At 41.1% G+C, this 23,932-nt stretch overlaps 1 protein-coding gene across 6 annotated transcripts in view; it reads left to right on the top strand.

Annotated features, from left to right (window-relative positions):
* The window catches only part of LOC143038841 (calcineurin subunit B type 2), a 107,383-nt gene extending 83,691 nt beyond the window's left edge, over positions 1-23,692 (top strand). For 5 of the 6 annotated variants that reach the window (XM_076208458.1, XM_076208460.1, XM_076208462.1 and 2 more), the window contains 3 exons: positions 11,350-11,526; positions 20,339-20,460; positions 21,019-23,692. In XM_076208458.1, coding sequence (XP_076064573.1) covers positions 11,350-11,526; positions 20,339-20,460; positions 21,019-21,189 — 470 coding nt within the window. In that variant the 3' untranslated portion in view covers positions 21,190-23,692. Of the gene's footprint in view, positions 1-10,813; positions 10,869-11,349; positions 11,527-20,338; positions 20,461-21,018 lie in introns of those variants that run through there. The other variant, XM_076208463.1, reaches the window with a different exon arrangement.
* Positions 23,693-23,932: the final 240 nt, after the last annotated feature.

A 23,932-nucleotide genomic window follows, 5' to 3' on the forward strand; every position in this document is an offset into this window, starting at 1 on the left:
TTTCTTGCCTAGTAAAGATGTTTACTGACTGTCCTTTAAAGTGTTACAGTTGTTATAAATCCAATCACAGAAAGAACTGTACAAATAGTTCCTGATGCCTTCACTGCTCCACTTATGACTCACTCCCTAGTCCTGAATATGAATTGGAACCTTGTTGTGTTCACCACTGGGAAGTTCACCCATTACATTCTAAACAATGTAAGAGGACATTCTTTAATTGGCTATTTCTCAGTTTGTTAGTCTTGGTAGTATCAGGTGAAAATTTTATTGAAGATCGATGGTGTGACAAAGACGTGTGCCTCCTCCCAGCACTTAAGTTCTTCTCCTCCATATGATACAATTATGGCACCTTCCTACCTTTCTCAGTCACCAGTTGTTCCCTCCCACTTCTTTGAGAATTCTGCTCCTGCTGTTACTGTTTGCAACAAGTCGGTATACCTTCCAATGCATCTTTAGCAGGGCTATACCTTCCACTGCATCTTTAGCAGGGCTCTCCACTGCACCTTCAGCAAAGCCTTCCACTGCATCTTCAGCAAAACCCACTACTGTATCATCAGCAAGGTCCTCCACTATATCTTCAGCAATGACATCAGACTTCCTCAACAGAATTCCATATCACTAAAGTCCATACTCCCGAATAAAAATGCATACCAAGGATGTTAATCCAAAACACATTCTTCAACAACAAAATCTCCCACAGTTCCTTCTCAGTTCCCAAGAAAGATTCCTTAAGGAGCATCAGATAGCCCTGAGCCAGATGTTAAAATTTGTGTGGAGATTCCTATAACTGCGTCAGGTCCCCTATCTTGGGTTACCAGGTCTACAAGCAACTTGAGACAAGATAAATCTCACTGACTGAGCAAAATACCTAGTCAGGTTGGCAAAGGGAAACTCTTCTCTGGAGCTCTCATAAAAAACCCTCAAAATAATTCTGTTCAGACTCCTACAGTGGAATTGTCATGGTATGCATGCTTCCTGGGGAGAAGCCGTGTTTCCTTCCTTCATATTTATCTCCAGCAGGTGTCCATCTCCTGGAGACAATGGTTGGAGACTCGGTTCCTCTTGCTATTTCTAGATACAGTGCATTTTACTATAATTTTAGTTGATGGTTATGGTGGTACTCCAATTCTGATTCATGACAGTGTCCCTCATACTGCTCCCAAACTGCAAATCCCACTACAGGCTGTGGCAGTCACCATTCATACATGGTATGTAGTATTTATATTCCAGCCAGTGTACCTGTCAAGAGGAATATTCTTAGCCAGCTTATGTGAGATCTTCCCTCTCCTTTTCTCTGACCAAGAGATTTTAATTGTTGGCACCCACTGTTGGGAGACTGCATAATCAACCCCAGAGGTGTTTTACTTGCTTCTTTTATAGAGGATGAGGAGTGGGATTTTAAATTCAGAGGATATGACGCATTTTCATAGTCAAACTGGTATTTTTGTGGCCATTGATATTTTTCTCAATTTTGTTGATGATCTTTTAGATTTTAATTGGCAGGTTTTACCAGATTTCTATGGCAGTGACCACTTTCAGATACTATCAGAAATGGCAGGATTTGAACCAAAGTCTCGTACTCCCAAGTTGCATCTAGATATAGCTGATTGGCAGCTTTTTGCAGAAGCTACTTCACCTGATTGTTTGCTGACCAGCTTTGATAGCTCTGAAGAGGTTACACCATATTTTACTGATAGATTACCTTTTGTAGCACTCCAAACTCTCCCTAGGACGTCTTGCCATTTTCCCAAATGTCTGGTTCCTTGGTGGAATGATGATTGCTCAGTTGCTGTTTAGGTGGAACATGTTGCTTCCTCTCATCTTCGCAGAGATCATGGGAACCCCATTGCAAAGACACTTTCTGACAACCATGAGCTCAGGCTCAACAAATCCTAAAGAATGTGCAGCAAATGTCTTGGGAAGACTAAGTGTCCTCAATTACAGCCCAGATTTCACTTACACAAGTGTGGAACAGAGTTTGCAAGATCTTAGAGAAATTTTTGCCTCCTACCCCTCCTATGTTGGTGAGATTGTGGCTAATCCCAAAGTGGTCACAAACATATTAACAGATTGCTTTGCTAGTGTTTCCAAGGAAGATCCTAATTTGCCTATGGCACTCCATCATTGCCATTTGGAATCTTATGGAGTTTACTTCTACTAAGGGTGAATTATGTCTCCTTTTCCATCTCAGAACTAAAGATAGTTCTATCAGTGCTGTGATTCATTGCCAGGCCTTGATGACATCCCAAATGACATTTTATGCCACATGTCTGATAAGGCTCATTACTTATTAAATTTCTTTAACTGTATACAGAATACCAGTGATTTTCCCTTTTCTTGAGGTGTTGCTGTAATTATCCTCATCCTAGATCCTTGAAAAGAACATCGATTGGCAACCAATTATTATCCAATTTCCCAAACCTCTTGCATTTGTAAGTTGCTGGAAAATATGGCAAATGTCGGGTTTATATGGTACATAGAGAGAGTCAATTACTTGTTGGCTGTTCATTATGGTTTCTGAAAAATGTGGTCCATGTCTGATGATCTTTTGTTTCTAGAATCGTCTGTATGTGAACCATTGACAAGTAAACAAGACTGTCACTGTATTTTTTTATTTGAAGAAACCCTACAACATGGCATGGTGCTAAAGCATTTTATTTAGTCTATTCTTCAAGGTTGACTCCCTATTTTTATACAGTAGTTTTTATCTTGTTTCTTATGGGTGTGAATTGGGGGTGTTCTGTCTGAAGCTCATCTACTTGAACATGGCATGCCGCAAGGAAGTGTAGTTAATGTCACACTTTTTGCTGTCTCTCTAAACAAGGATATCAATATACTTCAATTGCCTCTCTAGCACAGATGCTACTAATTGAGAGGAAGTTGCAGTTATCAATTAATATGATCTCTCAGTGGGCTGCAACTTGGATATTTCATTTCTCAGCTTCAAAGACTGTGACCATACACTTTTGTCACCTTGACCCGGACTTGTATTTCTATGAAAGAAGAATCTCTTGTGTTGAGGAAACTCACTTCCTGGAACTTGTATTTGATAGTTTTCCAACTTGAGTACCTCACCTTCATTATATTAAAGCTGTTTGTGTGAAGGCACTCACTCCTTAGAGTTTTAGCTCGTACCTCGTGAGGCACTGACAAACAAACCCTCCTTTTGTACTGAACTATTGTTTTTTCTAAGTTGGAGTATGGTTGCAGTGCTTATTTGTCTGCTACTGAGGTTTAGCTTCATGAGTTGGACTGTGCACCATTCCAGTGTTTGCCTGGCAACAGGTGCATTCCACTTATCCCCAATACCTAGCTTACTGGTGGATGCAGGTGCCCTCCATTGGGCTTGCATTGCCAGTCTTCATTGTTGAGGTGCTGGTATTGAGTTCAGATTCTTCCCGAGTTAGAGTTCTGGTATTCAGGCTTTTGGCTGTATGTATTTCACCCAAGTTTCCCTAAACCTTTGTGTTTAGGGAAATGGTGACATTGAATGTACCTTCCATTTCTGTATGTCCCTATTGATATCCTAGAGTTAGTTACTAGTAATTCCCCAATGTTCCTGTCTGCAGCCTTGCTATTCCTAATAAGAATTTGTTACCATATTATGAGTACTATACATTATTCTTAGAACATTGTTCCACACAATTTGTCCCCATCCCCATATTTACAGATAGTTAAAAGTCTGATGCCGTGGTCAGATGCAGTGTTGTATTCCGTTCATTCTTTTGAGACAGAATCCTCACCAGTGTTGCTTTTGTTTTTACAGCAGAGCTGTCTGCTGTTATCCTAATTTTAACAATTATTTTTACTCTTCCTGTTCAATCTTTTACCAGTTTTAAAAACTGTGTTCTTTCTGCTGTGGAACATTTTAGTCCTTCCTTTCATCCTCTTGCTTTATCAGTTCATGAGTGGCTCTACCTACTCCCAGCACATGTGGGAATATCAGGAAATGAGAAGTCTGATAATTTGAGTTGCTCCTTCCAGATACATTCCATTTCATGACATATACTCCACTAGGCAGGTGGCAGTTGTTGCCAGTTGGCAGAGCAGGTGGGAATCTTTGATTACCACCACAAATATAGGGAAGATAACCCCTTTTGCTTTGTGTCCGTGGATGTATGCACATGTACATGTGCAGGGGGTCCACTCAAAGACTGCACCGACCTGTCTTGGACAGGTCACATGCATCTCATACATGGATAATTCATGTTATGGGAGACACAACCATTCTGTGATGACTGCTTAGTTCCCTGACATTTTGACACCAAGTAAAGTGCTCTAGTGTGATGGACCTGCAAGAGCGATATCTCTTCCATTGTCGCATTGATTATAGAATATTCTGCATTGTGGAGATACTTAGAGAGAAGGCCCTTTTCTTGGAACATGAGGAACTCTTGTTTGTGGAGAAAGCTGGTCCTTTGAATAAATTATTACTCTGCTTTTTAAATATCTTTATTCTAGGTATTTTTGCAGTTCCACCCTATTTTCTTTAATATATTCACATTTCAAGTGCCTTTTAATTAATTTCACCATATCATAATTCTATCTTTTATATCAGTATTTTGACCATCTGTTTTTAATGTTTATAGTGGTGCCATATGACTGCAATGTTGCAGTGAAAAAAAAAGGGCTCCTTTATTTTACAATGGCTGGGGAGTTAGTGCCCACACATCCATTATGCTTACACTCGTGGGAAATTTTTCATGCCCGCTCTTATGCACTATGCAATAGACATCTCATCCATGGAGACAAGCAACTAGGTAGTCCTAATCAGTAATCATTTTACTACAGTTTTGGTAAAAAGGGATTCAAGAGAGTAGGAAAGAGAAAACAAAGAATTGGTATAAAGAAAAGGAAAATTAATTAACAAAATGGAGAGTAATAGATCAGAATTCAGGTAAGTGGTACATAAAAAAAAAAATAGCAATAATAAAATACAAATAGAAGAATAAAGTAAAATGAGTAGATATAACTTAAATAGATGGACTGATATCAGCAAAATTAGAAATAAAGGTCTAGACATAATGTATTTTGCTGAAATAAAGCTTAATTGAAGTGTTGATGTTCTGGTGGTTGAGGAAAAGAAATAACACCAGAAGCTGAAAAAAGTGTGGGAAATGATGAGGGATAAAGGTGAAGTAGGAGTAGAAGAATTGGTATGTGTCAAGTCTAAAGTGCCAGTGTACAAAGATGGTATGTGGGATGAGGAGGATGGGAAGGAACAGAAGGAAGGTAGTGAATGATGGGACAAAGAGGTGAAGCTGGTGGTAGATGAGAAGAAACATGCATTTGTGGATTGGTTGCATGGTAGTCCTAGGGAAGCATAGAGCTCTCAAGAAGAAGAGAGGAAAAGCAAGCAAGCAAAGAGAAGAGCAGATGTAAAAGGGGTAGGAGTTTGATAAAGAACTTTGAAAAAATTAAATGATGTATTGGAAGAAAGTGAAAAGAGTGGGGGTAGATAAGTTGGATAGATAGGAAATGGTAAATGGTGCTTATGGTCAGATTTTAATGGAAGAGAAGGTTGTTAAAGGAAGATAGATATAGTATTTCAGAGAATTGAATGTGGAAGAGGTTAGGAGAGATTGATTTTGGGAGTGAGAGGAACTAGGAAAGTAACAGATGTTAGAGCAAAATGACAGCCTGTAGGAAAAGATGTACAAAGAGCACAGAAAATTATAAAAGCTGATAAGCATGGGTGTCATGCAGAATATCTGACAAAGGGAAGAATAGTGGATTGACTGATAAGGTTGTTTAATATGTGCTTCAAGGAGGGAAAAGTGCCTTTATGGGTCTACTGAAGTCTTCTGACAGGGTAGGCAAGAAGGCGTTATGGGAGGTATTGTAGATATGTGGGATAGGACACACCATGTCTAAAGGATGTGAAGAAGTATGGTTTTCCATGTAGATGCATAGATACTTTGAATAGCTTAGAAGGTGATATAACCCAAGCTAAAACAATACAAGAATTAAAATATAAATATGATAATTGGAAAATAAGGATATATACCAAGTTGGAACCATACGTAAATTTAGAGATATACAGTACTACCTCTCATTAAAGGACTAAAAGGGGGGTAACGGTGTCCGTTGATGTGAATAATCCGTTGATTTGGAGTGGTTTTTGGGTGGCATAGTGATTGCACACACTAAGCAACAGCACCAAAAACATCGAAAACACAGCGAAAACACCGCAAACACAGCAAATTAATGTCCGTTAATGAGAGGTAGTACTGTAAATTGGAGAGTAAGGAAGGACCCCATGAATATTGCTCCTTTCCTGTATACTCCAATTTGGTAAATACACACTTCACATGGAGCTAAATACGGAAAATTAATTTTAATGCATCATCAATCAGGGGCATACACTAGGGAGCGTGTTGCTTCACCCACACACCGGCACCAGTCCTCATAGTTTCTCTAAGCAAGCTCCAATGTAGCCACCTTCCTCACTCCAGACAACTCTTGACAGATTTGATTAACTTGCTCCAGCCATGAATTCTATAGGCATCCCCTTCATCTCTTCTATCAAGGGTTGTCATTTGTGGAGATGACCCTGTGAGTATATCAATATCAGGGAAATTTGCCACATGCCCATATTGCCAGAGTCGATGTTCATGAATTATTTTGCTAACTGACCTAGACTGAGTTGCACTGTACAGTCTGTGGTTTGATATTAAGTCATTCCAATAATACCCCTTGATTCTTCAAAGGCACTTAGTACCAAAGACATTGAGGAACCTCTTGAAGTCAGCATCAAATGTCCTATATCTCACAACCTTACAGTAAGATTTGAATCTTAGTCCTGCATAGATAATGACAATGCCTTATACTCTGAATTTGAGAGTCCATAACACCATGTGCAAAGCTAATCCTTCAAAGTACTTCCTGACATGAGCCACCAATGTTATGCACTTTACCACCAAAGTATATATAGCTTTCCAAGACCTCAAGATCCTCACCACATGCATGAACAGACTGAACTGTCATCCAGTAAGCCCCCAGGCTTGTGGACCTTGGTTTTGGTCTAGGAGACCTGAAGTCCAACAGCCTCACCTCCTTGGGCGGCAACTCAAGGGCTGCAACCAGGACCTCCAGTGGTTCTGCAAGGATAGCATGAAAAAATACAAGGTCAGTGACCTTGGTGTTGCCAATAGATGCTTCACAATGACTTTGATTGAAAACTCTGTCCAGTACCCAGTCCATGCTGGAGTTTACAGCGCTCTCTGTTCCAGAGCATAAGCCAGATATCAAGTCCATAATCCTTGCAGGGATCCTACAGATCCACAGAAGATCCTAGAGAACTCCTTGATACACTGAGTCAAATGTCTTTTTGAGATCAACATGAACTACAAGAAACCCTATTGAAATGTATTTTGGTGCTACACAAGAATACAAAGGAATATTGACTTGCTAGGTTTCAACCCAGACTGTTCAGGCCTCTGAAACTTTAGCAGATATGAATGAACCCATGTCAGCTATAAATGGGCAAACACCTTACCTGGCACACTGAACAGTGTAATGCCATGCCATGGTAGTTTTTGCAGTCCTGTCCATCCCCTTTCCCCTTCCAGATGGGGACAATCAGACCCTTTTTCCAGTCAGAAGGAATGGTACCAGGCTGTCAGTCAGCAGGCAGTACTGCATGTAACCTGTTGATCATAGTCTCACCTTCAGCTTTCAGTTGCTTCACACTGATGTTGCAGATGCCATTTGCCTTTCCACCCTTCAATTTACAGCCTCTTTGACCTCGGAGAGGGAAGAGATTTTTCTATTGCTGGATCAGGAACTGTCGCCCAAGCACCATTGAGGGGAAGCTGTGTGCTTGAAGGGTCACCCATGAGCAACTGCTCAAAGTACTCTGTAAAGGGCACCCCTCCACACCTGACACTAGCTCACCATTAATTGTTTGGATTGTGCTCCTCTGGATCACAGATTTGGAGCAGTTTTATTAGGGCTCAGTGAGCTGGCCTGAGGTCATTTGCATTAAAATTGCCTTCAACATACTAAGCAGTACCCGTGATATACCATTCCTTATCCATTCTCATGAGAGTTTTGGTCCTCTATTTCTGAATCCTGCATTGGTCCAGATCCCCAACCATTCTGGCAGCATGGCCCAACTCTACTCTCCAGTGTCTCTTGCGATGCCCTACCACTGCTTGACCGTGGGCGCTCCCCAGTGCATTCCTCCGCAGCTTTCAGAGTTTCATGTTTTAAAGTGTCCCATAGTTCTTCAGTCCTCAAGAGAGTCAATAACTTCAAACTCATTAAAGGTTGCTGCCTTATACTCCTGGGCATGCACATCATCCCTGAGTTTTTCCAGATAAAACCCAGGCGAGTTGCATCTTTGGATTCTCCTGGATTTGATACACAGTCCAAGTGTTGCGACCACAAGTCTGTGATTGGTCTCAAAGAATTCAGCACTGCAATAAACCCTGCATTTCTGTAGGATTTTATAACAAGTGCTAACAAGTATATAATTGATCTCCTAGGCCACTCCAGCATTACTATACCATGTGTATCAGCATGGCTCTTGTTTCTGGAACTAAGAACCACCAATCCAACCTTCTGGACTTTGGAAAGTTCAGAAGGAAAGAACTGTTGATGTTCCTGGTTCCAGAACCATAGGGCCAACACATACCTCATAGCCAGCTCTATCAGTATGAGTAACAGCGGTGAAGTCACCCAAAACAATAAGTGTGTCTTATGGCAGGCACTGGTCAACTATAGATATAAGTTTGGCATAGAACATCTTCTCTTCAAGGTTATATGCCTTAGTAGAACAATGGCATGCTGTAGTTGCTGGATATGCCTACAACTACCCCCACTTGGTAAGTCCCAACAGTTCAGCCTGACCAGAAGTAGGTGTAAACCTCACTACAGATCTCGCCACTGCCTGGTCTTCTCACTCCTGATAGAGCTGGCTACATCCAATCTAAGTTTCCTTAGCTCCACTGATAAAAAGGCTACTTGGTCATGCTGGGAGAAAGAATGTTTCAGGCACCCACATGGAGAGCCCACTGAAGGTTAACCCCAGGCCTGGGTCAATGTGTTTGTCTTTTGCAATACCCTGACACCCTGCTCTACAGGTTTTGTGATTTTGATGGGGGCAAGTTGCAAGCCTGCCCCAACCATATGTGTCCAGTCTGGTTGCCGTGAACGTAAGCCTGTGATTCGCCCTCCCATGCCCTTACCCATCACAGCCCAACAAGGGGAGACCAGAATTTGGGTATACATATTAACCCAATAGTCCTAAGGGTCATGGTAGAGTACAGTATATGCACCCAATACCTTGACACTAGGAAATGACAGTCACAGATTGTGGTGTCAGCCCAGCTGCTTTGCCTCTCTGGACCAAGAGGGGCCACCCATCTCAGCCTGAATGAAGGACCAAAGATGGGTGTTGCTAGTTCCAGGGGGCACCTTGATGCAACCATGGCACTGGGACATTGCTTAGCCTCCAGGACTCCTGTCTCCAGGCTCTTCAGGGATGCCTTTTGATAGTTTTTCCTCTATCTGGATGTCCAACACACCCTCCTCACTTGCGGACCAGTGATGAGGGAGTCTGTTTAGTTGCTGGCAGGTAGTACTGGGTTGCATGGTACCAGTAAAAGGATGGCTGCCTTACCTGACCTCAAAAAGACCATTGCCGAACTATTAATTGGGAAGTAAATTTGTTATAAAGGCAAAAAGAGGACAAAAATTTGGGAGTAAAGTCATCTGACAGATGTATCTGTAAGGTTGTGGGAGAGATTTGTGGACTGCTGCATAACACTAAGGTGACTTCACTTTATGGATGAAGAGTAATGACAAAACTTATAGAAACATTTATCCATCCAAGACTGGAATATACATCAGTGGTATGGTTCCCATACAAAGTGGAATAGATAAGCTATCAAAAGTATACAAAGAGCAGGAACCAAATTGGCTCTTAGCCCAGTGTGTAAGCCATAACTCTTGGTATTGAAGCTGCTGACATTGAAAGATTGAAGAGAAAGATGATTTGATTACAGTATTCAGATATTTAAAGGGTTTACATGACAACAGAAAAGATTTCTTGATGAAGGATGGCTTTGAGGCCATGAGAACAAATTGAGAAAGATTAAATGTATAAAGGATATGAATGAATAGAGTTTTCCATACAGATACTTAGATATTTGGAATAGCTTTGAAGACAATATAGCCCAAACTGGAACAATACATAAATTTAATTCTATGGACGATAATTGGAGAATGGGGAGATACATCCCAAATTGGAACCATGCATGAATCTGAAGCTAAGTACGGTAATTGGAGAGCAAGAGGCAGGATCCCATAAGTGTTACGTCTTTCCTTTATAATACAGGTAAATACACACACATTTTTTCAGCTCTGTGTTGATTCGTCTAAACCTTTTTATACGTGTTCTTCCCTCGCATTTGTTACCTTTGCATTCTAATTTCTCTGTCCAAATTCTTTCATGAGCATGCTCCCACTGAACCATGTGTTTCAGATAATTTGATAATTGTTGCCTCAAATTTAATAACTAAAAAGCTACAGCCTTACAGCAGCTGGCAATGGTTGTTAGTGTCTCCCCCTCCCACACTAGATCTCCCTGGTAAGAAACTTTTGGAGCATTGATGGTGTTGTATTAGTATCACCAGTTGAAAGTACTAGAAGGGCAGTTGCTGGTTGTCAACTTTCATTATATGAAAAAGTGGAGGAAATACAATTGAAATTTATAGAGATCTTGGGCCTGTCCCAGAGCAGAGACAGAATACCACCCTGTGAGAGCTGCACCTCCAGATGGATGCAAGGGGGTTGATGGGTTTTGAGAATTGGCAGTAGTGTGATGATTCTTTCTGCAGTGCATCAGGCAAGACCAATAGCAGGTACCTGACATTGATCTTATCATATGAATTATGAAATTGTTCTTGGTTGTGATGTATGATAATAGTATTGTCCCAAGTTTCACAGACCAGAAACCCACAGACCCAAAATTGCTGGCAATGGTCCTCTGATGGATCTAATGATCATGATACTGCAAATGTTACATATTTTTGTTTTATTGCTAAGACAGTTTTGTTATTGATTAATTAGTATTGTAGTTGGTGTAATTATTGTAGATCACCTAATTAAATTTTTGCATTCAGCAACTACAGCAAAAGCTGTAAGTTGGTGTATTTTAAATGATAGGCCCATCATTCTCCAATTTATTCTTCAGCTGAAACAAGATTGATGCAGATGGTATAAAATATGTTTAGTGTCTTAGTGGATTGAAAGTTTTAAAGAGAATTTTGTTACAAATTCTAAGAATTACAAGTTTAGTATATCAGTAAAGCTCATGTTATTACATATAAATATCTCTTTCAGTTGATGCAGATGAAATTCGGCGGCTTGGGAAGCGATTCAAGAAGCTAGATTTGGATAATTCTGGGTCATTGTCAGTGGAAGAATTTATGTCCCTTCCAGAATTACAGCAAAATCCGCTAGTGCAACGAGTTATAGACATATTTGATGAAGATGGAAATGGAGAAGTGGATTTCAAAGGTAAGGTTTAAGATATACTTTTTTTTATCACTCAATGAATTAAGATACTAAGTTGTAGGATATCTGCCAGTGTTCCTCCATCCCGGGGAGAAAGCCCTTCAGGCTGCATCAGTTAATTTCTCATACATACTCTCTCACCCCCCATCCCCCACCCACTCCCCCTCATGCATCACAGCATCATCCATACACAACCCTTCTCCATTTACCCCTGTCTTCTTCCTTTCCTGTCCTTCCTCAACAGACATTCCCCTCTTTCCCAATACCCCTTTTACCCCATCCATCCATCTCATCTTAGGATGTCCCCTCATGTTTACTCCTTCCACCTCTGCCTTCCACACCTCTTTTACTAATCTTTCTTCACTCATTCTTTCCATGTGTCCAAACCATCCTAATACTCTTTCATCAACCCTATCTCCCAACTCCCTTTCCACCCCTATTCTCCTCCTCACCTCTTCATTTCTCACTCACTCTAGCCTAGTAACCCCCATCATACTTCTCAGGCATTTCATCTCAAACACATTCAAACTCCATTTCTCTTCCTCTGTTATGTTCCATGTTTCTGCCCCGTACAGTGCTGTTGGCACAATCACTCCTCCATACAATCTCCTCTTAGCATCCATTCCCAAATGTCTTTCTCATTACACTTTTTAATCCCCCAAGGCATTTACTCTCTTCTCTCAATCTACATTCTACCTCCACCCCCACTCCTCCCTTTCCTGCCACATTTGCACCCAAATATCTAAAACTATCCACTTCCTCCAGTCTCTCTCCCTTAATACTCACTTCCAGTCTGCTGCCACTCTCTCCCCTTGTACATCTCATCACCTTACTTTTGCCCACATTTATCTTCAACTCCCTTCTTTCACACACCTTCTCAAACTCTGTCACTAACTTCCTCAATCCCTCCTCCGATCCTGCCACAAGCGCAGTGTCGTCAGCAAACAACTAGCTTATCTCCCACTTTTCTCCATTTTCTTTAACCATCTCCAATCCCCTACCCACTACCCATGCATTTACCTCTCACACCACCCCATCCATGTATAATTTGAATAGTCAGGGCCACATAACACATCCCTGACCAAGTCCCACCTTTACCTCAAACCACTCACTCTCTCCATTTCTAATCCTAACACAGGCTCTACTACTCTTGTAAAAACTCTCGACTGCTCTTACAGCTTTCCTCTTATCCCATATATCTGCAAAGCCTCCCACAGTGCCTTCCTGTCAACCCTGTCATAAGCCTTTTCCAGATCTTTAAAAGACCCAAAAAATCCTTACTTTCTCCTATAGCTTTCTCACATATCTGTCTTACCACAAAAAACTGATCTACACAACCCCTGTCTTAAACCCACACTAGGGAAGGGTGAGTGTAAGTTTGGGAATGTAAGTGGGAGGTTATCAGGAGTGAAGAGAGGGCGAGGGAGGGAAGGGGTGGCTATTCTATTGAGTGAGGAGATAGGTAAAGAGGTAGTGGAGTGGAAGGAGGTTTCCTCAAGGATAATGTGGATGAAGGTGAAACTGGGAAAGGAGATGTGGGTCTTTGTAAGTGCATATGGGCCTGGCAGTGAGAAGAGCGTGGAAGAAAGGGAGGCCTTTTGGATAGATTTAAATGAGTGCATAGAGGGTTTAGGAAGAAATGTCAATGTAATAGTACTGGGAGACCTTAATGCTAGGGTGGGAAATGGTCCAATCGATGGAGTGGTTGGGAAGTGTGGAGTTCCAGGAAAGAATCGTAGTGGAGAGTTGATGGTGGAAATGTGTCTAGAAAGAGAGTCGATGATAGCAAATACAGTGTTTCGGAAGAAAGTCAAGCATAAGTACACATGGGAGAGGGTGGTGGAGGGAAGGGTGGTAGATAGAGCGCTAATGGATTATGTAGTGGTAAATAGGATTATGATAGGAAGAGTTAAGGATGTACATGTGCTAAGGGGAGAGGGTGGGGGAATATCAGATCATTTTTTGGTGGAAGGTAAGCTGAGAGTGGAGGATAGATGGAGAAAGAGGAAAGGGACAAAAGGTAGGGAGGTTCTTAGAGTGAACTCCTTGAATGAAAAGGAAAAGGAGAAGGAGTATGAAAAGAAGCTGAAGGAGGAGTGGGAGGGAGTAAAGGATAGAGCAGAGATGGGTGTGGAGGAGGAATGGGGATGGTTCAAGGAGGGAGTCTTAAAGTGTGCAAGGATGGTGTGTGGAACAAGAAGGGCAGGGGGAAATAGAAGAAAGGGTAGTGAATGGTGGGATGAGGAAACGAAGAAGGTTGTAGAAGAGAAGAAGCGAGCATTCACAGATTGGTTACAAAAGAGGACGGGGGAGTCGTATGAGACGTACAAAGAAAAGAAAAGAGAAGTAAAGCAAAAGGTAAAGGAGGCAAAGAGGAGAGCAGATGTGAAATGGGGTAGGAGTATGACAGAAAATTTTGAAAGTAATAAAAAGATGTTTTGGAAAGAAATTAAGAGAGGAAGAGGAGGCGAATCAAGTAGGGAAGAAAAGGTAAAAGGTACAGATGGAGAGATGATAATGGAAGAGATGGCAGTAAGGGGAAGATGGGCAGAATATTTTAGGGAGTTGCTAAATGTGAAGGAGGATAGGGAAGGAAAGATAGTTGCAGTGGGAAATGCGAAGAAAATGAGAGTGATGAGTGAGGAGAATGGAGGAGAAATAGGGAAGGATGAGGTGAAGGCAGTTGTAAAGGTTGGTGAGGTTAATGTTTGCTTAAGAGAGGGTAGAGTGCCGGAGGACTGGAGGAGTGCCTATATAGTTCCACTTTACAAGGGAAAGTGGGACAAGTGTGAGTGTAGTAGTTTCAGAGGGATCAGCTTGTTAAGTGTAATTGGTAATGCTTAGAGGAGGGTCTTGATTGAGACAATTAGGAGAGGAACAGAGGGAGTAATTGGTGAGGAATACATACATACATACATATACCAAGGCTTTTTCCCCCTTCCAAGGGAGGTAGCCAAAAAGGGAAAGGCATAAAAACACTCCCACCCATTTCATCCCTAGATACACTCCACACCCCTCCCACCCTCCCTCTCATCTGAGCACCTCCTGGATGACGGGTCATCCCTGCACCCTGCCCACCGCCCTGGGTCAGAAGCAGTGTCGCAAGACACAGTACATCCACAGCAAGGCCGCTTCATTTAATCGGCGACCCCCCCTCTCCGTCCCCCTCTGCATATAAGGCGAGGACGGGGAGAAATCCCTTCGGGCTGCGTCAAAATTTACTCACACATACTACCCCGGCCCCCACCCCCCCCGCCTATTCCTCCTCATGCAGTCACAACATCATCCATATACAACCATTCTCCACTCACCTCTGTCTTCCGTCCTCTCCCGTCCTTCCTCAACAGACATTCCCCTCTTCCCCAAAGCCCCCTTCACCCCATCCATCCACCTCATCCTAGGACGTCCCCTCATGTTCACTCCCTCCACATCTGCCTTCCATACCTCTTTTACTAGTCTTTCTTCACTCATTCTTTCCATGTGTCCAAACCATCCTAATATTCTTTCATCAACCCTATCTCCCAAATCCTTTTTCACCCCTGTTCTCCTCCTCACCTCCTCATTTCTCACTCTATCCAGCCTAGTAACCCCCACCATACTTCTCAGACACCTCATCTCAAACACATTCAAACTCCTTCTCTCTTCTTCTCTTATATTCCACGTTTCTGCCCCATACAGTGCTGTTGGCACAATCACTCCTTCATACAGTCTCCTCTTCGCATCCATTCCCAAATGTCTATTCCTCATTACACTCTTTAAACCACCAAGGCATTTACTCGCTTCTCTCAATCTACATTCTACCTCCACCTTCACTCCACCTTTTCCTGCTACACTTTCACCCAAGTATCTAAAACTATCCACTTCCTCCAGTCGCTCTCCCTTAATGTTCACTTCCAGTCTACTGCCACTTTCACCCCTTGTACATCTCATCACCTTACTTTTACCCACATTTATCTTTAGCTTTCTTCTATCACATACTCTCCCAAACTCTGCCACCAGCTACCTCAATCCCTCCTCTGACCCTGCCACAAGCGCAGTGTCGTCCGCAAACAACAGCTGGCTCACCTCCCACTTTTCTCCATTTTCTTTAACCATCTCCAATCCCTGACCCACTACCCTAGCATTCACCTCTCGCACCACCCCATCCATGTATAAGTTGAACAGCCAGGGCGACATAACGCATCCTTGACGAAGTCCCACCTTTACTTCAAACCACTCACTCTCTCCATTTCTAATCCTGACACATGCTCTACTACTCTCATAAAAACTCTTGACAGCTCCCAAAAGCTTTCCTCCTATCCCATAAATCTGCATAACCTCCCACAGTGCCTTTCTGTCTACCCTATCATAAGCCTTTTCCAGATCCATAAAAGCCCAAAAAACATCCTTCCCCTTTCCTATAGCTTTCTCACATATCTGTCTTACCACAAAGATCTGATCTACACAACCTCTACCTGTCCTAAATCCACACTGTTCCTCACCAATTACTCCTTCTGTTCCTCTCCTAATCCTCTCAATTAAGATCCTCCCATAAGCCTTCCCTACTACACTTAACAGGCTAATCCCTCTGAAACTACTACATTCACACTTGTCCCCTTTTCCCTTGTAAAGAGGAACTATACAGGCACTTCTCCAGTCCTCCGGTACTCTACCCTCTCTCCAGCAAACATTAAATAACCTCACCAACCAGTCCACCATAACTGTACCTCCTTTTTTCAGACAGTCTGCATGGCATCCATGCAACCCAGGTGCCTTACCTGCTCTCATCATCTTAACAGCTGCTTTCACTTCTTTCCTTATTTCTCCTCCATTTTCCTCACTCTTCACTGTCATTTTCTTAGTGGTTCCCACTGCAACTACCTTTCCCTCCCTATCCTCCTTCACATTTAGCAACTCCCTAAAATACTCTGCTCACCTTCCTCTCACTGCCTTCTCTTCCATTATCATCTCTCCATCTGCACCTTTTACCCTTTCTTCTCTACTTGATTTGACTCCTCTTCCTCTTTTAATTTCTTTCCAAAACATTTTTTATTACTTTCAAAATTTTCTGTCATACTCTTACCCCATTTCTCATCTGCTCTCCTCTTTTCCTCCTTTATTTTATGCTTTACTTCTCTTTTCTTTGTACGTCTCATATGATTCCCTCTTCCCAATTTGTAACCAATCTATGAATGCCTGCTTCTTCTCTTGTACAACCTTCTTTGCTTCCTCATCCCACCACTCACTACCCTTCCATCTATTTCCTCCCATCCTCCTTGTTCCACACACCATCTTTGCACACCTTATGACTCCCTCTTTGAACCATGCCCATTCCTCCTCCACTCCTAGTTCTACTCTATCCTTCACTACCTCCCACTCCTCTCTCAGCTTTTTCTTATACTCCTCCTTTTCTTTCTCATTTAAGCAGTTCACTCTAAGTACCTCCCTACCTTTTGTCCTTTTCCTCTTTCTCACCTATTCTCCACTCTCAGCTTACCTTTCACCAAAAAATCCGATATTCCCCCACTCTCTACCCTTAGAACATGTACATGCTTAACTCTTCCTACTATACACCTGGTTACCACTATATAGTCCATTAGTGCTCTATCTGCCACCCTTCCATCCACCACCCTCTCCCATGTGTACTTATGCATGACTTTCTTCCTAAACATTGTATTTGCTATTATCAACTCTCAAGACACATCACCATCAACTCTCCACTACAATTTTTTCCTGGAACTCCATGCTTTCCAATCATTCTGTCTATTGGTTCATTTCCTACCCTAGCATTTAGGTCTCCCAGTACAACTACATTGATATTTCTCCCTAATCCCTCTGCATTCATTTAAATCCATCCAAAAAGCCTCCCTTTCCTCTACGCTCTTCTCACTACCAGGCCCATACGCACTTACAAAAACCCACTTATCCCTTCCCAGCTTCACCTATCTCTTTACTACTAGTATAGCCATCCCTTCTCTCCCTTGTCCTCTCTTCACTCCTGAGAGCCTCACAACTACACTGCCAAACTCTTACTTGCCCCTCCCTCTCAACTTAGTTTCACTCAATGCCAACATATCCATCTTTCTTCTCACAAACATACTGCCTATCGCTTCTCTTTTACTCTCATGTATACCACATCCATGCACATTAAAAGACCCAATCCTTAGGGTACTGGTTGGAAAACTCCTTAGACCCTCTTATGCCTTTACTTTTTTTTAGGAATGTCCCCTGTGGGGCTACTGGTAGCAGGATTCCAAATCCTATCCCCCGTCCCATTTTTTGTTGCCTCGTACGACTCAAGTGGAAAGACTTGGTGACAGCATTCTTTTCCCCCACCACAGGGTAGGCAAAAAAAATGGTACAGAGAAATGGTACAGGATAGTAACAAGGGAGGGACAGTCGCAGTATAATAAAAGTGTCATCATTTCTCTATGCACAGTCTTCCTCTATCACAGACAAAATGATATGTGGCTGTGGTCCATAGGGGTACCCCATATAGACCCTAAAGTATCAACTGCATGCTACTTTGCCACAATAACATGCAGCCAATACCCCAGTTATCATTACATACATGTACCAAGGCTTTTTCCCCCCTTACAAGGGAGGTAGCCAAAAAGGAAAAGGCATAAAATCATTCCCACCCATTCCATCCCTGAATACACTCCACACCCCTCCACCCTCCCTCTTATCTTAGCACCTCCTGGATGGCGGGTCATCCCTGCATCTTGTCCACTTCCCTGGGTCAGAAGCAGTGTCGCAAGACACAGCACATCCACAGCAAGGTCGCTTCATTAAATCGGCGACCCCCCCTCTCCGTCCCCCCATGCATAAAAGGAGAAGACGGGGAGAAATCCCTTCGGGCTGTGTCAAATTTTGCTCACACATACTACTTCACCCCCCATCCCCCTGCCCATTCCACCTCATGCATCACAACATCATCCATGTACAACCATTCTCCCCTATCTTCTGTCCTCTCCCATCCTTCCTCTTCCCCAAAGCCCCCTTCACCCCATCCATCCACCTCATCCTAGGACGTCCCCTCAAGTTCACTCCCCCCACATCTGCCTTCCATACCTCTTTTACTAGTCTTTCTTCACTCATTCTTTCCATGAGTCCAAACCATCCTAATACTCTTTCATCAACCCTATCTCCCAACTCCCTTTCCACCCCTGTTCTCCTCCTCACCTCCTCATTTCTCACTCTATCTAGCCTAGTAACCCCCATCATACTTCGCAGACATCCTCATCTCAAACACATTCAAACTCCTTCTCTCTTCCTCTCATATGTTCCATGTTTCTGCCCCCATAGAGTGCTTATGGCACAATCACTCCTTCATACAGTCTCCTCTTAGCATCCATTCCCAATTGTCTATTCCTCATTACACTTTTTAATCCACCAAGGCATTTACTTGCTTCTCTCAATCTACATTCTACCTCCACCTTCACTCCACCTTTTCCTGCCACATTTGCACCCAAGTATCTAAAACTATCCACTTCCTCCAGTCACTCTCCCTTAATGCTCATTTCCAGTCTACTGCCACTTGCACCCCTTGTACATCTTGTCACCTTACTTTTGCCCACATTTATCTTCAGCTTTCTTCTATCACACACTCTCTCAAACTCTGTCACCAACTTCCCCAGTTATCAAGTAGGATAAATAAAAAAATGCTGAGGTGGTTTGGGCCTATAGAAAGAATGACAGAAGACAGAAATAATAATTACTGCCTTGAATTTCACAAAGTAAAAAAAACTGCGGCCCCACAATGGCTGACAACAGTATTCAGGCTTTCCCTTAGATCTAAAGGAATTAACTAGAATGGTGTCTGTGTTGCATTGATATGGGACTTTCTTTCTCATAGGCTGAAAGTGGTAGAATGAGGGGAGTAGTCATTGGATTTCAGTTCTCATATGTTAAAAGGTGTAAGAAATACAGGTCAAGATGAAAGAGCTTTGGCCCAGTGCAAAGACAGTGTCAGGCAGGATCATGTCATTGGTCCCAAGAGTTAGAAAGAAAGAAAGAAAGAAAAAAGTGTGGAAAGCAGAAGTGGATGGAATGAACTTGGAGAAAAACAAAAAACAAAATGGATGGACAGAATAAATGGGACAATGTCTGAAAAAAGAAAGAGAAAAGGAAACAACCATGAATGGAGAGAGGGTTAAATGGATTAGGAACTGTCATGGCCAAAAGTTGAGTTTCTGTCTGTTTGGTAAATCATCTAGTAGATTAGGGAAGACTGGGTTGCCATATAATAAAGTAGTTGGGGTTAATCAGTTACAGCTCCTGGGCCGAGCTGTGGTGCAGTGTCTTGCTGTGTTGCCTCTGACCTGAGCACTATTTACCTAGTTACCTAGTTGTATTATACGGGAAGGGGAACTATGCTTGTGGTGAAATTGTTGTATTGTGTTTGCACACACTATTTCTTCATCCAATTTGTTCCATACATCTATCACTCTTATGTGGGAAGCTGTTCTTTTTCAGGTCTCTTCTGTAGTTATCCTTTTTGAGTTTCATTGCATGTCCTCTTGTTTTTCTCTGTCCTGTTTTAATAGGTCCTCTCTATCAAGGCATTCTTTTCCTTTCGTAATTATGTAGGTGGTGGTGAACAGGTGTGATCCTTCTTCCATGAAGTGCTAAGATGGACTGGGTTTTGAATGTGTTTAGGGTGGATGTAAGGTTGATGTATGCTTCAGTTCAGGTAATCCTGAAGGGGAAAAAGGCCCTTTGGTACTTATGTAAGCACACTTCTTTGGTGCTTAATATGGAGAAGATATTATTTTCTTTATATATATTTGCCTGTAACTATTTTGATTTATATATTTTCTTTTTTCATGGACAGAATTCATCCAGGGTATGTCACAATTCAGTGTGAAGGGAGACAAGGAAAGCAAATTGAGGTTTGCCTTCAGAATCTATGACATGGACAATGATGGATATATTTCAAATGGAGAGCTCTTCCAAGTAAGTTTTCACATTAATTCAGAAAATTATTGTTGTTGTTGTTCCATGGACTGAATATTTACAAGTTTTAAATCTTAAGTACCAACCATTTTTGCAATTGACTTTGTATGTACATACATGAAAAGGCCTTCATTATTCTCATGTTGTAGGTTTACAAAATTAACTAGCAATTTCCCTCTGTTATATGTCACCAACTCCACCTCTATGGTGTGACATTTCCCCAAGGATAGAGGTTCTGATTATCACTGACAAAATACCGACTACAGGTGAACCCTGCTATTGGCAAATGCTAGGGGAACAAAAATGCCATGAATAATAATGAAAAACTATGAAGTTCTATGCTATGTATGTACCCAAGCAGAACCTGCAGCTTATTTCTATAAAATTAACAGAGTTTGTCCCATTGAGCATCATCCTGTAGGATAAGATGGCTTCAGTGTTCTTGCTCATCACTTTTATTATCCTCATCGTGGATGGATCCAAAGACCAATGATGGGACCTGCATGTGGTGGACCTGCTTTTGTTTATTGTTTGTATATGAGCTTTTTCATTTTATAGGTGCTGAAGATGATGGTCGGGAATAACCTGAAGGATACACAACTACAGCAGATTGTTGATAAGACCATCCTATTTGCTGACAAGGATGAAGATGGCAAAATCAGCTTTGAGGAATTTTGTGCAGTTGTTGGAAATACAGATGTGCACAAAAAAATGGTGGTTGATGTCTAACCTTGCCCCACATTTCATCAGTCATTAGTGTAAGGTGACAAGCAAGGAACTAACTGGTTTATAGTAAAACAATTCCGAAGATATGAAGATGGTATTTGTGTGTTTCCCATGATTCAAAGAATTTTTTAAGTATCCTGTAGTTGACATTATGGTTCAGGCCTCTCGTTAAACTGTGCAGTCATTTAACTGACTTCTAATATAAACTTCATTAGATCTTGATTTTGTAGTTAGTTTTCAGCAGTTTGTGGTGCCTCCAGAAGAATTGAAATTTCTATTATTATCATCAATATTACTATTATCGTAATTTTTTTATTATTATTTATTTATGTATTTTTTTTTCTTACCTTTAGGAAGGATGAAGTGACAGTAGTGTTAATATTGTGGTTAATTCCATTACATGTTTAATATTCTGTTGTTCATAACATTGGGAAGTTGTACCTTGTTATCTAGCTTTGGTTATCTAGTGACAGTAGGATACCACTGGTTGCCCTGATTGTGATGGGAAAATCCAGGGCCTTTTGTGTTATACCAGTGGTTTCATGATCTAGTCTTACAATTTCATATATTAGATTTCATAATATATATATACTATTTTCCATTAATGCCCTTCCACCCCATAATCTGTACAACCAAAATACCCTAAGGATATAGTAGTGATGGACTTACATTCATTGATGTTATATACTAATAGATTTGAATCCTAGTTTTGATTGTATGCATTTTTTATACTGGAATGTACATGGAAGGGTGTTTCTTGTCTCCCTTCTGTGCTCTCTGAATTGTGCAATAGAATTGATTCTGCTTCAAAACCCAATTTGTGGGAAAACTAGTCAGCTGCGAGCCCAACACTACCTGCCAATTCTGAATGGGAACCGTTGGCCCCCTTCACTTACCACACCATTTTCCTCTGTAGCTCGTGGAAGTTTGAATATCAATTTTTCAGGGTGTTGTAGCAATTTACAGTCCATTATTGTTGTTATAATTATTGCCATTAAAATTATCATTACTATCATTATTTTTATTATTTTTATGATTATTATTATTATCATTATACTGTTGTTGCTGGCATTGTTATTACTTCCATCTCTGCATAATGTTTCTTAAGTTTAATGTATGCCAATAAAATTATTTCATCTGGAGGTTCCACATTTAGCTCCCAATTACTGAATTGTGCCAATAAACTGCAGGACTAATAAGACTGCACTCAGGAGCCTCATGAGCACCGGTTATCTCGGTGGCAAATAGCTTCTGTTGTAATGGGAAGAAAATGTTCAGAAGTGAATCCCACCAAACATCAGTTACTTTGGACTAAAGAACTTGCATAGTTGTATTGACTTGACATGTGAACATTGACACCCATGGAAAAAATCATGATAACACTTGGGAAGGCCATTAGCTGTCAGGAATTTGGAGAAAAAAAGTGTGAGCTGACTAAACAAAAATGATTATCAATCACATAATTCAATTAATCTTGGATGGTAGAGCTTGTAATTAATTCATTGATATGTGTATTTTATTTAAAAACTGCATGGGGTTTAGTTTTTTGTACAAACACTAGAATTTGTAGAAAATAGCAGAAATATGTTCTAAGTGTTAATGTATAATCTATTCAACATTTCATAAAATATTCTTATCAGTATGCACATGCGTGCTTAATTTGTTATTGTGTATATATTTGATAGTTTTAATCATGGATGTGTGTGTGCGTGTATGTATGGATGTATGTATGTATGTATTTATATCTTATATATATTCAACCAGTCAATCAATCAATCAGCCATTTGTAGTCCTCTGCTAAAATAGGCCTCTCCCAAAAACTTCCATGAGTTGCACGATTACCAACATCTACCATGTCACTCCAGCAAATTTCTCTACTTTATCTCCACCTGTCTGGTCCTATGCCATGCTTCCTATCTCATGATATCCAGTCCATAACACAGTTGCACTAGATCTCATCTTTCTTTGTGGCTCACTCCCCTGCCCAATTCTACTTCTACTTCATTATTGCTTCCACAATATCAATCCAGTCTACTCTCGCCCCAGTTTGACCTCTTCCTGTATTTCAGCATTATTCCCAGCATTGATCTCTCCATCGTCCTGTTGCATTCTTTAGCTTTGTCACTTATTGTAAACTTTGCATTTCAGACGTAAAAAGAATCTCATAATGTTCCTATATTTCCTAAACATTTTTCAACCTATTGTGATATGCCTTTTTATTTCATTTTCATGATCCTTAGTAATCTTTAGTTAGTTTTAGCATCTGGCCTAAACAATTACATACTTCAGTTTCTTTGAGGATCTCACTATTGATTGTAATTGCTTTACTTTAAATTTTCAAGTAAACATTTCTTTGGTTTCTCTTGCTCATCTTCAAACTTAGTTTGAGACTTAACATGTTAAACTCATGCAGCTCATGCAGCATATCTTTGAAGTTTTCAGCTGTATCTGAAAAGAAAATAATGTAATCTGCAAATTTAAGATGATTAAAATTTTTCCCAGTAATGTTCAAACCTTTCCCTTTCCAATTCAGCTCTGAAAATCTCTTTGAGGCATGCTGTAAATAGCTTGGGTGAAATTGTACTGCTTTGATGTACTTCTCAATCTTTATATATTTTGTGTCTTTGTGTAGTCAAACTACAGCAATACCTTTTGCATAAATGTTCTGTGGAACCCTTACAATGTGTTCATTTGCACCCTATTTATATATAGAGTTTGTAATCCCATCTGTTCTACCAAGTCAGAA

This window comes from Oratosquilla oratoria, chromosome 25 (genome assembly GCF_046742065.1).
Source record: "Oratosquilla oratoria isolate Oo_2021 chromosome 25, ASM4674206v1, whole genome shotgun sequence".
NCBI lineage: Eukaryota > Metazoa > Arthropoda > Malacostraca > Stomatopoda > Squillidae > Oratosquilla > Oratosquilla oratoria.